Raw genomic sequence first — 20,600 nt, 5'->3', positions numbered from 1 at the left:
TAACCTTCCTTTATGCCAAAATCTCCTTCAAACATTTCTTTCAATTTCTCATTTTGTTCTATATTAAAGCACTTCTCTCTGAATATACTCCTCCAGACAGTAGATAACCTGTAAGTCCACTAGTAGATGCTGCAAAATGAAGAAACAAAAAGGACAAACTGAAGAAATATTTAGAAGAATCAAAACTGACAACATGGTCAAACACAATAATGCTTTAAAGCAGCCATATTGGGAAAAATATATTCTTTTTTAATGCTACTGAATCTATGCCTGTAAAGAAAAAAAAGTCACAGAATATTCTATCCAAGTTGCTGATGATGTCATTCAAGAATGCAGAGAAAAATATGACAAGGAGGTCTTGTCATCTGCTCAGACAAGAAAAACAAAACAAAGTAAGAACACTTCAAAAGTGCAGCCTTCTCAAGCTTCTGACATATGGATGTTCAGTACATTATTCAAACCTCATTCAGTAAGAGCCAATGCTAAAAAACAGTCCTAAAGCAACCATGGAAGTTTAAAAGTTCCATAACCACTATCAGCCTCAAAGTTAGTTGACTGAAAAAAGGATTGATGCCCTAGTTTCCCAATGATATCCAGTAGGAACTCTGAAAGAAAAATGTCATACCTGTTTGCATCCAGTATTGTTGTAATTTTCACTGAGCACAACTCCTCCTCAATCAAAACACAACACGCATTTCACACAACAAGGCACAAAAAAGTTAGAAAAGCAAATGAAGACTACAGGCTCATGACACTCATGTCGTAGTTTCAATGGACATCTGGCTTGATCTAATTAAAAAAGAACTGGAATTGCACAATGAAAAGAAATTGAGAAGGTATGGAACATTTCCAATATTTAACCAACATGGGAGAGCAAAGATGTTAAATTGAGCCTAGAACAGGAAAGAGAGACTTAAGTGTGGCTAATGGAAGGTAATCCCAAAAATTTGTTTATTCTTTTCTACTATTTAGAATGGGAGAACCAGATTTCTATCCCCAAATTTACAATTGTGAAGGCATTTTTCTCTCAGTTCACTGTGTAAAATTGTGGAAGTAAAATGCATGGAAGAGAAAATAATTTAATTCAGAATTTTGCCAGTTTTTATGATGCCCATAACTCTCTTCCTGCCAATTCAACATCTGTTAATTATTTGTTTTTAACTGCATTTATATTTGTTTGATCAAAAAGCAAGACACTGGAAAAAAAATAGGTTGGCAAAAGTATATCGGTAGCTAAAGATAGATAAGAGTGGTAGATCTAACTAATTAGTAGACTGATGCATTCAATTATGGATTTGTGATTTACTTAAGAATTGCAAGCTTTTCATTTTTGACAATATCTCTGCCTTCTTATGTTTCGGGAATAAATATACTTACAAAGCAAAGTATACAGTACACATTTTATGATTCACTTTGTAAACCTGTGAGTATTTTCCAGGTTTTTTTCCCCCGGAGGTAAGGGTCCTCAAGTGTGGAGAAAAGAATCTTAGTCACTCTAAACAATGTGATCCAAAGGAACAAAATAAGTAGCTATTTTACTCCCTTAAACTAGAGATTGTTAGAAGCTCCACTTAGTGGGACTCCAGCCACAAAATCTGTTGATGTAGATTTGGGGGAGTTAAAAACAATAGCCACACATGCTTGATCCCAATGCTTCTTTTTTAAAATCTGATATGCAGAATTCAACGTAGTACTCCAAATGAGGTCTAATTAATCTGCAGCAAGATCGACTAGTTCTTCTGTTAAAACAACTCAATATAGCATTTGACTATTTGAGATAGTGTTGCATTACTGATTCACTCAACTTGTCTATCACAAATTCCATTTTTGTATTTGTAACAAACATTCTTACCTAACCCAGTGTTGCTTCTATTTTAATATTCTACAGACCACTTTTCAAGAAATCCTCTATGAATTCACCTCTCCTTCCAACACACGCTTGGCTCTCAAAAAGTTTAATTTTTAGACCACCAGTAGACACAGATCAGTTAGAGGTATACAGAAGCTAGCCACTATTCCTCTAGTCTGTATTTGTACTTTTGATTATTCCTTCTATAAAAGAATTATTTACTCATTGAAGTTTTAGTAAATTATTTTGGTTTCATCCCGGTATTCTCAGCTCATCAATGCTGACCTGAATTTTAAATAAAATCTTTTAAGAATGTGATTTCTCTCAGGTTTATATTATATTAAAATTTCATTTGCAATTTCACATAATCTCCCCTACTCCCTCCTGTAAGTCATTCGCTAATAGTGAAACTCATCAATAATCTTTAAGTAACACTGGATCCAGAATAGACCCTACAGGACTCGACTCAACATAAAATCTTTATTAATCACTTTGTGTCAGACTTTTGAGGCCAACTGTATAAAGACTTTTGAGGTCAACTGTATAAAGTTTTAGCTAATCCCCATTACCTGTTTCCCCTATGAAAGGGTTGTGCAGAACCTTATCAGTGATCTTACTAAAGTCAAGATATACCAAGACTACTGCATTTTCTTTATCAACCAAACTTGTTATCCTAATCAAAGAAAAAAAATAAGTTTGGCATGAAAAACTCAAAAATGTCAGTTTGACATTCTGTGTTTTTGATAAATCCATGTTGCCTATTATTTAGTACCTTATTTTCTTCTAGGTGCTTACAGTTACTGAAAAAGTCAGTCAGTTTGTTCCAGCATTTTACCACACACTGAAGATTAAAAAAAAAAAAAAATACTGGCCCTTGGGTAGAGAATTAAAAAAGGACTCCCTAATTATGATATGTGATGTGTATTCTTGACAAATATTCTGGAATTTCACTTGTCCTCCAACAGTTATAAAAAACAAACAGTTAATGGTTCTGATCAGACAACATGGTCAATGGACTGAGCAAAACTGGAATTCAGGCACTGCTACTTTGCCTTAAAGCAGCTGACAGTTTTTGCACACCTTAGGGTATGTCTACATTTCAAGCTGAGAAAGTGATTCTCAGCTTCAGAAGATACACTCGTACTAGCTTTCACAGAGCTAGTGAGCTAAAAGCAGAACATGGCTCAGCCCATCTGAGACACAAGTGGTGTACTCAGGGTGACTAGCCCCTTCCATTGTTCACGTTACCATGGCTACCGTCTATTTTTAGCACCAGTAACATTTAGCACCAGTCTGTCTCCCCGACCTGAGATCCACACTCCAAGTTCGAAGAGTAGACATACCCTTAATTTCACCGTCTGCAAAATATTTACCACAGAGAGTTGTCAGGTTCAGTGTTCATAAAGCATTTGGAAAATGAAAAGCACACCTTAAATACTAAGGAGAGTTGACTACGACCAGTTGCTTTTACTACATTCAGTTTACTTCAACTTTTCTTTAACCTGCTCCTTCCTCATTTTGTCCTTTTGGTTACTTAGTGCATCACATTAACTATCCTACTACTAGACTTTCTAGTGAAGTCTGTGTAAACACTAAGCACACGAACCTCCTTTTCATTTTCAGAAAATCTGTACTTTCTAGTATCATCCTCTTGCTTCATTTTTATAACTTGTGTCCTTTTATATCCTTTGTTAAAACTGTACTTTATGCTACATCTTTCTACCTACATAGCATTACTATAAGCCTAGACTCCTGTAACTTCTCCATTTCATTTTCTATGATTCCCTTTTATTTATCTTAAAAAGTCCCTGTGCAATCACACTAATCTTTTACATTTCCCATTTTTCATTTGCATTATTGCTTTATTCTGTGACTATTACCTGTATCAAAATTCCAAATATTCCGAACTGCATTTTCTCCTAACTTTTGCTTCATGCTGGGCCTTCATAACGAAGATTCCACTTTCACTACACCTTTTAACATTCATTTTAAACCAGGTCATGACTTGGTTACCTCCATACACTGTTTGTGTCCACACACAAAGATGGTTAATACATAATTAAAAACCACTGAAGCTAACTGTGTACCACATTTGTCTGCAGCCTATGATGGCACACAGCTGTCTTCTGGTAAATGCATCTAACATTTTGCTTGGAAGACAGGACCCTATAACTGTGCCAGTGTAACCAAGCTGCCACTGATCCTTTTTTGATACTTTTTGATACCCATACTTTTTTTCCAGGTCACCTCAGGCATACCAGTGTTCAATTTACGTGATTCAGGGAAGCCTGCGGCTGGGTGTGCCACCCACATCGATCTCAAAGGGATAACCCTAGAGCGTATCCAGAGAGAGATCCGGACACTGCTCAGTATCAACAGTGAGGAAAGGATGTTGCAAAATTAAAAATTGGAAAAAAAAAGTCCAAACAATTTGCTAACATGATGCTAACTATGACTTTCTGGTCAGAACATACAAGGACAAATCAAGTTCAATACAGCATGTCAGCTAGCATTTACTAGAAGACAATTGTATGCCGGCCTAGTTTCCAAGAGGTTACTCATTCTCTTCTATGCAGACCAAAAACTCATAGTCAACATCATGCTAGCTAATTTGATTGATAAAAATCGTGTTCCAACACAATTAACAATTCCCAGTGTAAACAAGGCCACAGAGAGCATGACTGGCACATGGTCTGTAGAAAGAGTGAAAACAAGGGAGACCAGAGCTGGTAGTGGTAAGTAACAGAAGAGGAAAGAGCACTTCTTCCCCAGTATCCCTTAAAAAAAAAAAAAAAGAGAGAGAAAAAGAAAAATCACAACAGAACCAGTTTTTGTGATAGCATAAGTTTCCTGACATCATCTTCAGTCCATCCCACTACCTCTATTAGCCACATTTTCAGAGACACATAATCCCAAATGTGGTAAAACAGGTTTCCTGACCTTGATGTTCAAACTATAAGTTCCTAGGCCAAATTTCCCATCCCCAACAAATGTGCATTTTGGTTTGTACCATAAACCTTTCTTAAGGCAGAAGCAGTTGCCATTTTGAGCAACTCTGACAAAATACCCTGAAGCAAACCTATTTAGTTCCCAGAGTGACACCTGAACACTGAAGGTTTCTAAAATTCTAAAAACAGAAACAATAATCAAGCAAATCACTAGGCTAGAGCAGATGTCCCCACTATAAGCAATTAGTACAGCATATCTGTTCTTTATCATGCTTCAATTTAGCTAAAGTGAGAGAGATTGTCTTAATCTAGATCTTTTTATAATTATTCTATTTAAATTGACAAACACTGAATTGTGGTATACAAATCTACAAAACCCATTCCTACTTCTCCACAAATGCTAGATCCAGTACTCACTTCTCCCCATTCCAAGACAGTTTTTGTAGCCAGACCATGTATTTTTATCTCAGTTTTTAGCATAAATTTAAATATTTCTATAAACATATCATGCAGCTTTTCCAGCTGCTTACACCTAAATAAGATCCTGGATGCTCAGCTCTATGTTGGGCACAAACATCTGGAACGGACTATATGCTGACCTAGCTATTATGCATGTGAATCAGAAAATATACACTTGATAACTGGAAAATGTATCTTGAATTACCCAGAAAATTTATTTTCTTCTAGCAATAAAGTCTGTAGATACTTTACAGCGGGTTTCCCCTTCTTGCAATTCACTGAAAGCAGAGCCCTAACTTCTCAAACACAGCAGGCTGAAAATGGCCACATCCTGGGGTACCCCGCCAGTTTGAGATTCTTCCAAAGCTGCTACATAGAGTTCAATTCTCCTAAAACTCCATTAACAGGTAATTAACATAGCAAAAACAATCACAGAAAAAATGTACTGTAATTTTAAATCTGCTTCAAGCATCAGCAGAGTATAGAAAGAAATTGCACTTAAGAGGAAGAAGAAAAAAATAGCAACAAAGGCAAAACCCATCCCTCTAAACTGCAAACTTGCATCATATGGGATGGATCTGGGAACTGTCCCACGAGAAGAAAGGAAGTTTTCAGATAGGTTAAGACATATTATCCTATTCTGTACAAGAAATTCTACAGATCCCTTACAATGGCATTTCCAATAAAAGTGTATAGCTGGGGAACCAAAAGTGCATAAAATAAATATATATAAACTTAACTTTATTTACATGGCTAACAAGTGACAAAAGTATGCAGAAACCTTCAAATGTAATCTCAGCTGAGGCTAAAACATCTAACCTATACCAATTAATGTGTGTGGATGGACAACCAGGCAGCCAACTTACATATCTTTCAGCACAGGATGCTTCTGAGGAAGTATGCACAAATGTTTGAGGGGGGAAAGGCAGGCTTCTAGTATTATACATCTCAGCAATACACCATTTTATACCTTTAGAAATGAAAGCCTTAAAAAGCTTTTTTCCCCCTTAACTCCTTGATGGGTGGTACAGAATGATCAGGGCCAAAAACTTTCTGAAGGGCTTAGTGCATGCAATAAAGGTCTTTAACATTCTCCTGATGTTCAAGGGGTACCATAGTTTCCCAAGGAACGTTTCAAATGAGAGCAGAAAGATGGAAAGATATTTTCCTGTGACGTGACTGAACTTACTTTACATATGAAGGCCACATTAATTCTCAGCACAAACTTTATCTTTATGAAAGGTACAGTACTGCAGTTCTATTGATAAAGCCCCAAGCTCTAAAACCGTTCTATGATGGAGAGTACTAACTCCACACTGGCACAGAAGGGCTTAGTGAGAGCCTGGGGGCTTGCCCTGCTACACCTGCGGTAGGTGTCAAACCTGGAAGGAGGAGTTAAAAAGACTGAACTGGGCTCAGTTGGGGGCTGCTCAGGAGGGAGAGCAGATTGCTGGCTCTTTCTCAGTGAAAGATGCCTTTCTGGAGTCTAGAAGCTGAGCTGGACTGCTGGCAGAAGTAAGGGTCTCTCTGCAACAGGGAGCCCAAGATAGTTGTGAAGGAAAGCAACAGGAAACAAGTAGGCCTCAGAATCTCTATGCTGGTGGAGGGGCCTGCAGGGAATAGGAAGACTCCAACAAAGTTAGGGACTGCCCTGCTAGGAGAGTAGAGAAAACTCTCCAGTAGCAGAACTAGCTGGATGGCAGAAAGCGCTAGAAAGCTCTGCAGCAAGCCCATGGAAGAAGTTTAGAAAGGGAAGAGTCAATATACTGTGAACCTGCTATGACAAAAAGGCCCAAGACAGGGCAAGGTAGGATGTGATCCAGGGAACTGGCAAGGGGTCTGTGTCAAGAGGCCTTGACTGCTTAATAAAGGGTCCTTGGACCAGAATCCAGTGGAGAGGGAGGGTCTGGGTTCCCCTACTGGCCCATTGAAAAAAGTGGAGTGGAACCCCTCTGGCAAGGCATAAAGACTGAGTCCAAAGTTGGACAGAAGGCCCAATGTGAGGGAGATGGACTGTTATTTGTTGGAATATTGATTTACCTCAGAAGGTCCAGGACTACATGTGACCTGGCCCACCAGGAGAGGCTGTCAGCAGGTGGTGCTAAAGGAGAAAAGCCTGCTATGCAATACTGTGCCACAAGGGGCACACTGGTCACTTAGTCACATGCTTCACCTTCCTAGCTGGATGAATCATAGAATCATAGAAGTGTAGGTCTGGAAGGGACCATCTAGTCCATCCTTGCATGTTGAGCCAAGATTAAATATATCTAGACTAGAGTTGTCAATTAATTGCAGTTAACTCATGCGATTAACTCAAAAAAATTTAATCATGATTAATCGCACTTATAATTATAGAATACCAATTGAAATGTATTAAATATTTTGGATGTTTTTCTATATTTTCAATATTGATTTCAATTACAACACAGAATACAAAGTGCACAGTACTTACTTTATAGTATTATTTTTATTACAAATATATGCACTGTACAAATGATAAAAAAAATAGTATTTTTCAATTCACCTCATACAGTTACTGAAGTGCAATCTCTTTATCATGAAAGTGCAACTTACAAATGCAGATTTTTTTTTTTTTGGTTACATAATTGCACCCAAAAACAAAACCGTGCAAAACTTTATAGCCTGCAAGTCCACTCAGTCCTACTTCTTATTCTGCCAACTGCTAAGACAAACAAGTTTGTTTACATTGACGGAAGATACTGCTGACTGCTTCTTATTTACAATGTCACCTGAAAGTGAGAACAGGTGTTCGCATGGCACTTTTGTAGCCGGCGTTACAAGTATTTATGTGCCAGATATGCTAAACATTCATATGCCCCTTCATGTTTCAGCCACCATTCCAAAGGACATGCTTCCATGCTGATGATGCTTGTTAAAAAAATGTGTCAATTAAATTTGTGACTGTACTCCTTGGGGAGAGAATTGTATGTCTCCTGCTCTGTTTTACCCGCATTCTGCATATATTTCATGTTATAGCAGTCTCGGATGATGACCCAGCACATGTTCGTTTTATGAACACTTTCACTGCAGATTTGACAAAAACGCAAAAAAGGTAACAATGTGAGATTTCTAAAAATAACTAGAGCACTAGACCCAAGGTTTAAGAATCTGAAGTGCCATTCAAAATCTGAGAGGGCTGAGGCGTGGGGCATGCTTTCAGAAGTCTTAAAAGAGCAACACTCTGATGCAGAAACTACAGAACCCAAACCACCAAAAAAGAAAATCAACCTTCTGCAGGTGTCATCTGACTCAGATGATGAAAATGAACATGTGTCAGTCCGCACTGGTTTGGATCGTTATCAAGTAGAACCCATCATCAGCATGAATGGTGGTTGAAGCATGAAGTGACCTATGAATCTTTAGCGCATCTGGCATGTAAATATCTTGCAATGCCAGCTACAACAGTGCCATGTGAACGCCTGTTCTCACTTTCAGGTGATACTGTAAACAAGTAAGCAAGCAGCATTATCTCCTGCAAATTGTAACCAACCTTGTTTGTCTGAGTGATTGGCTGACCAAGAAGTAGGACTGAGTGGACTTGTAGGCTCTAAAGTTTTACATTGTTTTATTTTTGAATGCAGTTTTTTTTAACGTAAATCTACATTTGTAAGTCAACTTTCATGATAAAGAGATTGTACTACGGTACTTGTATGAGGTGAATTGAAACACTGGTTTTTTACAATGCAAATATTTGTAATAAAAAATAAATATAAAGTGAGCACTGTACACTCTGTATTCTGCGTTTTAATTGAAATTAATGTATTTGAAAATGTAGTAAACATCCAAAAATATTTAAAATAAATGGTATCTATTGTTGTTTAACAGCACGATTAATCACAAATAATTTTTAATAGCACAATTAATCGCGAATAATTTTTTTTATTGCTTGACAGCCCTAATCTAAACCATTCCTGACAGATATTTGTCTAATCCAGCGGTTCTTAAACTGTGGGTTGCAACCCCATTTTAAAGAGGTTGCCTGGGCTGGCTTTGACTTGCTGGGGCTCGGGGCTGAAGCCCAAGCCCCACCGCCCGGAGCCAAAGCCAAAGCCTGAGGGATTCAGCCTTGGGTGGTGGGGCTAGGGTTACAGGTCCACCGGCTGGGGCTGAAGCCCTTGGGCTTCAGCTTTGACCACTACGCCACCCAGAGCAGTGGGGCTCAGGATTCAGCTCCCAAATCCGGGGTAGTGGGAATCAGAAGTACTTAGGCTTTGGTCCCCCATCCTGGGGTTGTGTAGTAATTTTTGTTGTCAGAAGGGGGTCACGGTGCAATGAAGTTTGAGAAACCCTGGTCTAATCCATTCTTTAAAACCTCCAATGACAGAGTGACCACAACCTCCCTAGATAACCTGTTTCAGTGCTTAACTACCCTTATATGTAGAAAGTTTTTCCAAATAGTTAATCTAAATCTCCTTTGCTGCAAACTAAGCCAATTATTTCTTGTCCTACCCTCGCTGGCCATGAAAAACAACTGATTACCATCATCGTTATAATGACCTTTTACATATTTGAAGACTTATGTCCCCCCTTTGCCCTCTCATCTCTAGACTGAACATGTCAATTCTTTCCTTGTAGGTCGCATTTTCTAAACTTCTTATTTTTGTTGCTCTCTTTTGCACTCTTCCCAATTTGCTCACCTCTTTCTTAAAGCGTGTGCCCAAAAACAATTAACTCCTATGTCTTAGATGATACTCCTATTAATACATCCCAGAATCACTTTTACATTTTTGTAACAGCTTCACACTGTTGACTCATTCAATTTGTGATCCACTATAACACTCAGAGCCTTTTCTGCAGTACTGCTGCCTAGCCAGTTATTCCCCATCTTGTATTGGTGTGCTGGATTTTTCCTTTTGAGATGTAGTACTTTGCTCTTGCCTTACTGATGATCAGATCTAAAATAGGCATACATGAACCCCTTGCTGTCTAAGGAATGGCAAAACAATGATCAGCAGTTCAGGGTAAAGCCACGTAGAGGTAACGCTAGTCATGTGCAGACTGGAGATACCTCCTCTAGAAAGATTGAATAGGAACACACAGATAGGCATCTCTTCAAGTCTATCAATGACAGGAAGTCCTTTTCATCAGTCACTGCTAAGGTGGACTTTAAGTCCTCTTCCTGATCTTTGGCTTCCATAGAAAAGTTTTTGAGAATGTCAGGTTGAGAACTGTCCTGCCTTCCCCAGAACACTAGGGTAACTAGGAAAAGCATGGAGTCCCTGAGCTTCTTGCTCCAAGCAGAAGTAGGTGATCTATAGCCATCTTCATACTCTGGGGTTCCAATGGATTGGACAATGCTGAACATACAAAAAAAAAATCTCAAATTTCAGAACTGCATTTAATTCTAAGGTGACACCCAAAATAACTAGATATAAGACCCATCTGTCAAACATGGGCATACCCAACCTTTTAGAAGTCCTGCAACTTGCTCTCTTTCCAAGGACCCACACTATACGGGGTTGCCTTGTAAGTATGCTTGCTTGGAGGAGGCAAAGTTTCCTCTGTGAAGTCTCACTGACCTCTCAAAGCCTCTTGGCTTGTTCTAACTACCTCTTGCTGGTTGGTTATCCTTCCTGTCCTGTTTTGCTGAATAGCAGCAAAAAGAGTTCCAGGATCTACAGTATGCATCCGATGAAGTGAGCTGTAGCTCACCAAAGCTTATGCTCAAATAAATTGGTTAGTCTCTAAGGTGCCACAAGTACTCCTTTTCTTTTTGCAGAATAATATAGAATCCCTTCTGGAGGTTTTTGTGGCTAACAAACTCTTTTTCTGCTTTACCAGAGGACTCAGTTGCTGCTTGATCTATAGACTCACCAAAGAGTCTAACTTCCAGTGTAGTCCACTGACTCACATTTATTTTTCTTTAAGGTCTGCTTTCCATAGTCTTAAAGCCGAAGTTAGTGACATGGTGCTGAGTTACACCCACTGCTCCTACACTGTATCTGTCAGTCAATCAACTGGAGTGTCTGTCATGAAGGCCACTGCTGAGTAAATCTCTCAATATGGCAAGCCCCAACTGAATCACCCTGAAATGATACCTTATGGTTCTATTTCCCTTGCCTTCTGTGATCAGCTACATTTGTACATCTCTTTAATTTAGTCACATTCTAGTCTCGTCAAAATAAGATCACAAGTAAAATTGTAAAAAAACCTGTATTTCCAAGTAATGTATAGTTTTCAAAATTCTAAAAAAATACAACCATTATTTAAAAAAATATTAGAATATTAAGATCATGCAGTTAAGTACCTAAAAGTCAAGGAAATGCCAAAGTTAACGATTCATGTGCCTCCTTGCCACTGCCCTCTTCTGCATAATCATGATACACTCTAAAAAAAAAATCTAAACAATCACATCCTATTTCTGAAATATACAATTTTTCTTCAATCTAAGATACATATACAGCATGCTGTAGTAGTGTACTACGTTTGCCAAACACTTCAACATCATTTGTATAAGAAATACACACTAAAATATATTTACACATTTTGTAGAACACCAGAGAGCAACACTGAAGTTTGTTGGCATATATAGGCCACTTATATTTGCAGCTAAATTAGGTTTGTAGTTAGTCTCTCTAACCCCTGGACTGCAACTACAAATGTCTTGCTGCTGCTCTTTGAAAATAAATTTTACAGTACGTAACTGCTGACTAAGCCTATGTCTACACCAGGGATCGGCAACCTTTGGCACGTGGCCCATCAGGGAAATTGGCTGACTGGCCGGGACAGTTTACCTGCAGCGTCCGCAGGTTCAGCCGATGGCAGCTCTCACTGGCCACGGTTCGCCATTCCAAGCCAATGGGGGCTGTGGGAAGCAGCGTGGGCCGAGGGATGTGCTGGCTGCTGCTTCCCACAGTCCCCATTGGCCTGGAACAATGAACCGTGGCCAGTGGGAGCTGCGATTGGCCGGAGCTGCAGACGCTGCAGGTAAACAAACCGTCCTGGCCTGCCAGTGGATTTCCCTGATGGGCTGTGTGCCAAAGGTTGCCAATCCCTGGTCTACACTATGCTACAGTGCAGATTATGAGCATCTGAACTGCAGAGTGCACCGAAGTATTGCACTACAACTAGCCCACGTGGATGTTGCTGGCACAAACTTAAAGGTATCGAGTTCACATTAACGTAGTCCTCTTTCAAACAGGACTATGTTAACATGAATTAGATATCTTTTCATTCATGCCAGCAGCATTCACACAGGGCAGACAGAGTACAACACTTTGGTGCACTCTGCAATTAATATCCCCACAGTCCGCACTATAGCACAGTGCTGACAAGACCTATGAGTTACCAATGAAGTCCATGGAAGTTTTTCCCTTTATCCCAATAGCAGTAGGAACAGGCCCTAAAACACATACCTTTAAGAGAAGAGAACTTTAGTCTAAGTCAATCATAATAAACCATTATGACAATAAAATTAACACATTTTTTCCCACTTACATTACTTGGACTTTTCAGTGATTAATCATGAGACCTAAGACTCCATGTATGGGAGGGGCAAAGTGAGAGGAGTTATGTGAAAGTATTTCACTACTTGAGAGATACCATGGCATCACTTAAACCCACACTCTTCACAAGTTCCATAGGAGGGAGCAATTCTTTTGCAAGCCTTTGAATATGTTCAGTTTTTAACTTGCAAAATTCATAGTGAAGGAGGCAAGACCTACAGGCTTTTGTTAACTTTCTCACTTCACAACTGCACTTAGCAGTACATTCCGTGAATTTAGAAAGACTCCTCCGCAAAAATGAAGAAGGGCCTAAAACTCTACTCTTTTAGCTGAAAAGATGGTTACAAGGAGCATTCTTTTAAAGATCCGTAAATCCATGGGAATCTAGGCAATTAGCACTCTTGAGACTTATCTGAGGCTCCTGGGAGGAGCCACTGATTTGAATCTAGGTTTCAGATAAGTGGCTGCTCAAATGCATCTTTTTGCTAAGAAGAGGGACCATAATGAACAGCCACCAATTCTACCTTTGACAGTACTTAAGGCTGCAACTTGAAATTGAAGAGAAGACTGGAGAGACAACCCAGAGTCGAGGTGTGATCATTTTGCCAGAAATATTTCTAAGAGAAAAATCAATGTGAAAGAAGTTTACCATACCATAAACGGCTGAAATGAAGGTGAACCTGTCTTTAAGAGAAGGAGGGACTCAATGAGTTAGTCAGAACAACAACTGTTTCTCAATCTTTAGGTTTCCAGGGATAGTATTCCAGGGTGGTAATGAGGATTTGGCCACTATAGTAAAAAAGATGGGTGCAGAGGCAGCTGAATCTTCAGTGCCAAAACCAGTAGCATGAGATTTATGTCAGAAACAGCTGCAAAATTTGGAGATGTTCTGGTTGGCAAAGGTATTAGACAACTCCAGTGTCTGTGTTACCCATTTGCTGCACAGAGGTTGAAATGCAGCTTGATTTAATAGCACTTACTTCAGTGAAGCTGACTCTTGCTCAGGCAGCCTGCTTGAAGGTTGAGGGCTCCCGCACCAAGTGAAGAGATGGGATTCTGCTCATCGGCTAAGGATTCCTACTGCAAAGTAATAGCCCCAGCCATGGTACCACTTTTTGTTAGGGCACAGGATATGACTACCATCGTCAAATACAATACAGAATGGGCTAATACTGATTAGAGACTTCAGAACATGATCACTTTCTCTCTAGGCACGGTGTGTATGTCAAGGTTCCTTCCCCCACTCTGAACTCTAGGGTACAGATGTGGGGACCTGCATGAAAACCTCCTAAGCTTACCTTTACCAGCTTAGGTTAAAACTTCCCCAAGGTACAAACTATTTTACCTTTTGCCCTTGGACTTTATTGCTGCCACCACCAAGCGTCTAACAAATATATAACAGGGAAAGAGCCCACTTGGAAACGTCTTTCCCCCCAGAATCCTCCCAAACCCTACACCCCCTTTCCTGGGGAAGGCTTGATAAAAATCCTCACAAATTTGCATAGGTGAACACAGACCCAAACCCTTGGATCTTAAGAACAATGAAAAAGCAATCAGGTCCTTAAAAGAAGAATTTTAATAGAAGAAAAAGTAAAAGAATCACCTCTGTAAAATCAAGATGGTAAATACCTTACAGGGTAATCAGATTCAAAACATAGAGAATCCCTCTAGGCAAAACCTTAAGTTACAAAAAGACACAAAAACAGGAATATACATTCCACTCCGCGCAGCTTATTTTATCAGCCATTTAAACAAAACAGAATCTAACGCATATCTAGCTAGATTACTTACTAAGTTCTAAGACTCCATTCCTTTTCTGTTCCTGGCAAAACAACACACAGACAGAGAGAACCTTTGTCTCTCCCCCCTCCAGCTTTGAAAGTATCTTATCTTCTCATTGGTCATTTTGGTCAGGTGCCAGCGAGGTTATCCTAGCTTCTTAACCCTTTACAGGTGAAACGGTTTTTCCTCTGGCCAGGAGGGATTTTAAAGGTGTTTACCCTTCCCTTTATATTTATGACAGTGTATTATTTTCTTTCCTTTTTCAATCAAGATCCTTGCATTCAAAAATTTTCCTAAGATTGATGCCCAGAATGATATTCTGGCACTAGTGGTAACCGATCTACTACTTATATCAGGTATGTAGATCAGGAAGCTGAAGGTGAAAACTTTGGTCTATTCTGATATTTTGGGGGGTGGGGTGGCAAAAGGAGTACAGTTTCAGATAAGTAGTTCTATTAAAAATATATAAATGCAATCTTTGACTAAAACTGATCAATTTCACAGCATCTCTCCCACATATTATTTTTCCAAGGGAAGCCACCTGGCACGCTGAATGTTAGTGAAGCCAAAGCTCATGCTCAACAGAACTATACTAGTCCCTTCTCCCTGAAAGGGATTCTCCTGCTTGGACAAAGTCAGAATCATTCCAGAAGACTGGAAAAGGGACAATATAGTGCCCATCTATAAAAAGGGAATTAAGGACAACCCGGGAAATTATAGACCAGTCAGCTTAACTTCTGCACTCGGAAAGATAATGGAGCAAATAATTAAGAAATCAATTAGCAAACACCTAGAAGATAATAAGGTGATAAATAACAGTTAGCATGGATTTATTAAGAACAAATCGTGTCAAACCAACCTGATAGCTTTCTTTGACAGGGTAACAAGCCTTGTGAATGGGGGGTGGAGGAGGAAAATGGTAGATTGTGGTATATCTTGACTTTAGTAAGGCTTTTGATACAATCTCGCATGACCTTCTCATAAACAAGTTAGTGAAATACAACCTAGATGGAACTATTATAAGGTGGGTGCATAACCAGTTGGAAAATTGTTCCCAGAGACTAATTATTAGTGGTTCACAGTCATACTGGAAGGGCATAATGAGGAGGGTCCAGCAGGGATCAGTTCTGGGTCTGGTTCTGTTCAATATCTTCATCAATGATTTAAATAATGGCATAGAGAGTACACTTATAAAGTTTGTGGACAATACCAAGCTGGGAAGGGTTGCAAGTGCACTGCAGGATAGGATTAAAATTCAAAATGATCTCAACAAACTGGAGAAATGGTTTGAAGTAAACAGGATGAACTTCAATAAGGACAAATGCGAAGTACTCCATTTAGGAAGGAACAATCAGTTGCACACATACAAAACGGGAAATGACTGCCTAGAAAGGAGTACTGCGGAAAGGGATCTGGGGGTCATAGTGGATCACAAGCTCAATATGAGTCAACAGTGTAACATCATTCTGGAATGTATTAGCAGGAGTATTGTAAACAAGACACGAGAAGTAATTTTCTGCTCTATTCCGCACTGATTAGACCTCAACTGGAGTACTGTGTCCAGTTCTGGGCGCCACATCTCAGGAGAGATGTGTACAAATTGGAGAAAGTCCAGAGAAGAGCAACAAAAATTATTAAAGGTCTAGAAAACATGGCATATGAGAGAAGATTAAAAAAATTGGGTTTGTTTAGTCTGGAGAAGAGAAGACTGAGAGGGGACATGATAACAGTTCTCAAGTACATAAAAGGTTGTTACAAGGAGGATGGAGAAAAATTGTTCTTCTTAACCTCTGAGGATAGGACAGGAAGCAATGGGTTTTAATTGCAGCAATGGTGGTTTAGGTTGGACATTAGGAAAAAATTCCAGTCAGAGTGGTTGAGCACTGGAATAAATTGCCTAGGGAGGTTGTAAAATCTCCATCATCAGGGATTTTTAAGACCAGGTTGGACAAACACCTGTCAGGGATGGTCTAGACAATACTTAGTCCTGCCTTGAGTGCAGGGGACTGGACTAGATGACCTCTCGAGGTCCTTCCAGTTCTATATTTCTATGATTCTATGAGGACCTTTTAATTGCTGTATTATCCCCATGAGAACAAAGCAAATATAAAGACTTATTGTTCAATGTGTACCATAAATACACAGATCAAGTAGGAAACTGAAACTTTGAAATTAATCTGTGTGATCACTTTCTTTAACTTCAACACTGCATTAACAATGGCACATTATTTGATATTTCTGAGGTTGCATACTTTTAACACTAAGAAATGTCTTGGAATGCACACTATACAAAAACTAGAAAGCAATTATCTATCCATTAGCTAAAGAGGTTTTCTGTCCATATAGGAAATACTGCCCTAGTTTATTAGTTCTGTATTTTATCAACAGTGTTTAGACTTGTCCATATTTCTGTGAGTAGGGTCAAGGCTGTAGCTTTTTGAATAAAGACACAGCAGTAAATGTGAATGAAAATGTGAAAGTCAGCTTTCGAATGCTGTACAATGCACAATATGCTTCTACATTTCAAAGAGACTCTTCCTGGATTTTGAGACAGTGGCTTCTGTATACACCCACTTCTTATTGACCCCTAGCCAATAAAAAGTTTGACAACTATGGTATTTATTGCAATAAATGCAGCATATAAGACTAAGATATCAAGACATCATTTTCTGTATATTTTTGAATGTCAATGTCAAATATGCTTTCACATATACAGACAGCAGAATCTTTTTACATTCTAAATTTCTATCGTAATAAATTTTTGCAGTAAGAACAGAGAGGTGAAAAGTAACATTTATTTTTAAATAGCAAACTGTTAAAAGTAGCAATACACACTCTTGAAGATATACAAACCATGATCACTTTCAGAAAGTATTCTAAAAGCCTATTTGAACTGATTCAAGTTACAAGGTAGAAAATATTCACTTGACATTATTATTGAACAACCTTCAATATCTACAATAAGCAAAACACATGTAAAATACATCTATTAGCAACTACTACATAAAAAAACCACTGAAGTAGATGTAACCTTTTTTCCTGACAAATCAATATAAACCAGTTACTTTTTACAGTACATTTAAATTCTATTTGAATACCATTTTAAAGGAGCGATAATGATGTATTCTATATGCAATATAACATTTCTAAATGTACAGTTCAAAGTGTGACAGGAATAGAAGTGTTTACGACTCTACTGATAAAACATACACATATGTACTTTTACTACTTCACTGATAATGAAACAAATATATAGATATAATCTTAATTAGAAAGCTAAAAAGCCCATGCTAAGTTAATTATCTGATTTCTAATTCCTGAATGAATCTGAAAGACTAAACCAGAAAAATACTGCTTATGTTTAATGTTTCTCTTCCTACTCTTATTCTTTCAGAAATTATCCAACATACAATTATTAGTTCATTTTTATGAGAAATTTCAATAGACCGCATACTATATTTGCTGAATTCACAGCTGGAGAGAAGATAACTAAAACATCCAGAGGACAAAAACCCTCAAAGTGCAAATAGTAGCTGTCAACGGATAAACAGAAACACCACAGAGAAGAGAATGAAGCTCAGCCAATGATATTATTTTCAAATAATATATTTGTATAAATTCTGACTGGAAGTCTGTAAAAAGTCCACTGGCTAAACTACAAAGGGTTATTAAAAATTATTCAGTACATAAACCATCTCTTATCACTGGAAAGAACACTTTAGTGCAACCTTGAATATTTTAATTCAAAATCATGGATTTAAGGAACAAGGACAGGTGTGTTTGCTTTTTAAAGACAGGCCCTGTGCCCTTCTCAATGCAACCACAATTTATGGTAACAAGTACAAGAATTTAATAGTCAGACAGGAATTATAATCACAGATATGTAACAGAGAACAGATCTTTGTGATATCATATGGTTATTTCAAGCCACTTAAACAATTGTTTAAGAAATTGTTGCATCACTTATGGTTTATATTGCATTTCCTTAAAATGCACAAGTACTAAAACTTTTAGACTTTTAGTTTCTAAAAGAAATATGCAAGCTACCAGAAATCACCAATCAACACGGAGAAAAATCTAAGCTACATAAAAATGTACAAAACATGCAATTAATATTCTATAATTGCCATACTCCTTCCCCCATACTTTAAGTTTTATAAAATTAAATTGTGTTTATGTACCCTAGGGCACAAACAGAAAGGTATGAACTCCTGCAATTTGACTTTCACACTTTGTCAAACCACTTATGTCATTATGAACGAGCTGATTGTTTAAATTGTGAAACCAATACTACAGATTTACTTTTCGATTACTATTACAGTGGAGTTTTCTAGAGGTTTATATTCTGCCACAATAATCTTGCAGTAATGCTTGAAATTCCTGTCCCTGTTCTAATCCTTTAATTCTATTGGTGGGTACTGTTGGTGAAAGTCAGTGGGCTGACAATTTCAGCACCAGGAGGAAAGAACAGCGTACCATCAGACTCGGGGGTTTCCCTCTACATGTCACATTCAGACTCGCTTCCCTACCCAAGGGAGCGTCCAGTAGGACATTCATAGGCAGAACACACCCTCATCCAATATCTGGGACCGACAAGAACACAGACAAATACAATCCATTTTTAAAAAGAGAAGAGGCAGGGTTGTTCTTATTTAACATCACCAAGCTCAATAAATAACTCTGTGATTAGCTCTTCGCTCCCCCTTCTGCTAATTTATCCCTTCCCATCCCGAACACCTATAGACTCGTCAATGTGTTCATAAAACAGCTTTTCATTAACATCTATCCCTTCTCGAACGTCTGCTAAAAGCTATCTGAACTGGACATGATATAAATATCTCTAGTATCTTTGCACCCACAAATTCAGATTTATTCTCCCTAAAAAGGCATACCCTCATGGGCTTTAGGCGTGTGGCTCTCAATCAGGAGCCTGAATCTCCACACTACATCAGGCCATACAACCTCAAAAGCCAAATAAACCACGAAGCTGCAACACACACTATGGACCTAGAAGTCATTCTTTACAGCAATAGCATGTAATGTACCATGAGATTACTAAAGGATCAACCGTGCGCTATAAGTAGCAGCACCATACATGCCCACACACAGGCGCGCTCCACCTTCCTGGAAGTAAAGGACACAGGAGGGAAGGGAGAGAGTCACTGCAAAGGTGCCTGCTGCGCCGTGCGCGCCACGCTCAGAGGCATTTCCCGGGGGCTCGCCTCCCGCCCGGGTGAGAACTACAGGTCCACCTCCCCTGAGCTCGGCTTGGCCGAAGAGACACTTATCCCAGGCACCGCTGCACCTGTAATAATCCCGGGGCCCGGCCATCTCCCCTCCCCCACCCCACAACTCAGGTTATTTACGGGCCAATCCCCAGTGCAGCGCGGAGCAGCCCGCCCGCCTGTGGCAGCGGCGCCCAAACCATTCCCCCCGGCCTTACGCGTACAGCCCCGGCAGCCGGGGCCGCCCCTCTGGCCGGAGCCCCCAAACCCAGGCCTGGGCCCAGAAACACTGGCGAGCGGCTATGGCGCCCCGCGCGGCGGCGCCGTCACGGGAGGCGACAGCCGTTGGGACGCCCCGCGGGGCAGCCTGACAGGGAGCACCGACCCTCTACCGGCTCTTCCCCACCCCGTGCCCGGCCGCGGCCCGTTACCTGTCAGGACCCCGACGCGGATTTGATGGTCGTGGTTGGTTAAAATCATCCCCTCCGACGCCATGTTTCCCAGCGCAGCCACCGCACTGACTGGGGGGGGGGAGGGGGAAAGGGAGCGCGAGAGCGGCGCGGGCGCGAGGTGGGGGGGGGAGGGAAGGAGCGCGAGGCAGAGCCCGCGCGGCGGAGGGGCGGAGCTCGCCTGAGGGAGGACCCGTGAGGAGGAGGGAGCCAGCGTGAAAGGGAGGGCGAAGCTAGCGTGGGGCGGAGCCAACAACGCGGACGAATGAGCTCGAGACGACCAACCCGCAGTACCGGACTCAAGCAGCATCAATCTACCGCCGAGGCATAGATTTGCAGCGAGGTGTTGTGAGCGGACTGGCCTGATTGTGCCTTGCTCGCTGCCTAGCTAGAGAGATTTCATGCGTGTGCCTGTGCCGTCA

The 20,600-nt window shown here is 39.9% G+C and overlaps 1 protein-coding gene across 21 annotated transcripts in view; it reads right to left on the bottom strand.

Annotated features, from left to right (window-relative positions):
- The window catches only part of GPHN (gephyrin), a 590,200-nt gene extending 569,907 nt beyond the window's left edge, over window positions 1-20,293 (bottom strand). For 7 of the 21 annotated variants that reach the window (XM_073348356.1, XM_073348357.1, XM_073348353.1 and 4 more), the window contains exon 1: window positions 20,161-20,291. In XM_073348356.1, the coding sequence (XP_073204457.1) occupies window positions 20,161-20,224 (64 nt within the window). In that variant the 5' untranslated portion in view covers window positions 20,225-20,291. Of the gene's footprint in view, window positions 1-20,160 lie in introns of all 21 variants that reach the window. The other 14 variants (XM_073348360.1, XM_073348363.1, XM_073348375.1 and 11 more) reach the window with 7 other exon arrangements.
- Between the last annotated feature and the right edge of the window lie 307 nt (window positions 20,294-20,600).

Source organism: Lepidochelys kempii, chromosome 6 (assembly GCF_965140265.1).
Source record: "Lepidochelys kempii isolate rLepKem1 chromosome 6, rLepKem1.hap2, whole genome shotgun sequence".
Classification (NCBI taxonomy): domain Eukaryota; kingdom Metazoa; phylum Chordata; order Testudines; family Cheloniidae; genus Lepidochelys; species Lepidochelys kempii.
This window is presented reverse-complemented; position numbering and strand designations above follow the sequence as displayed.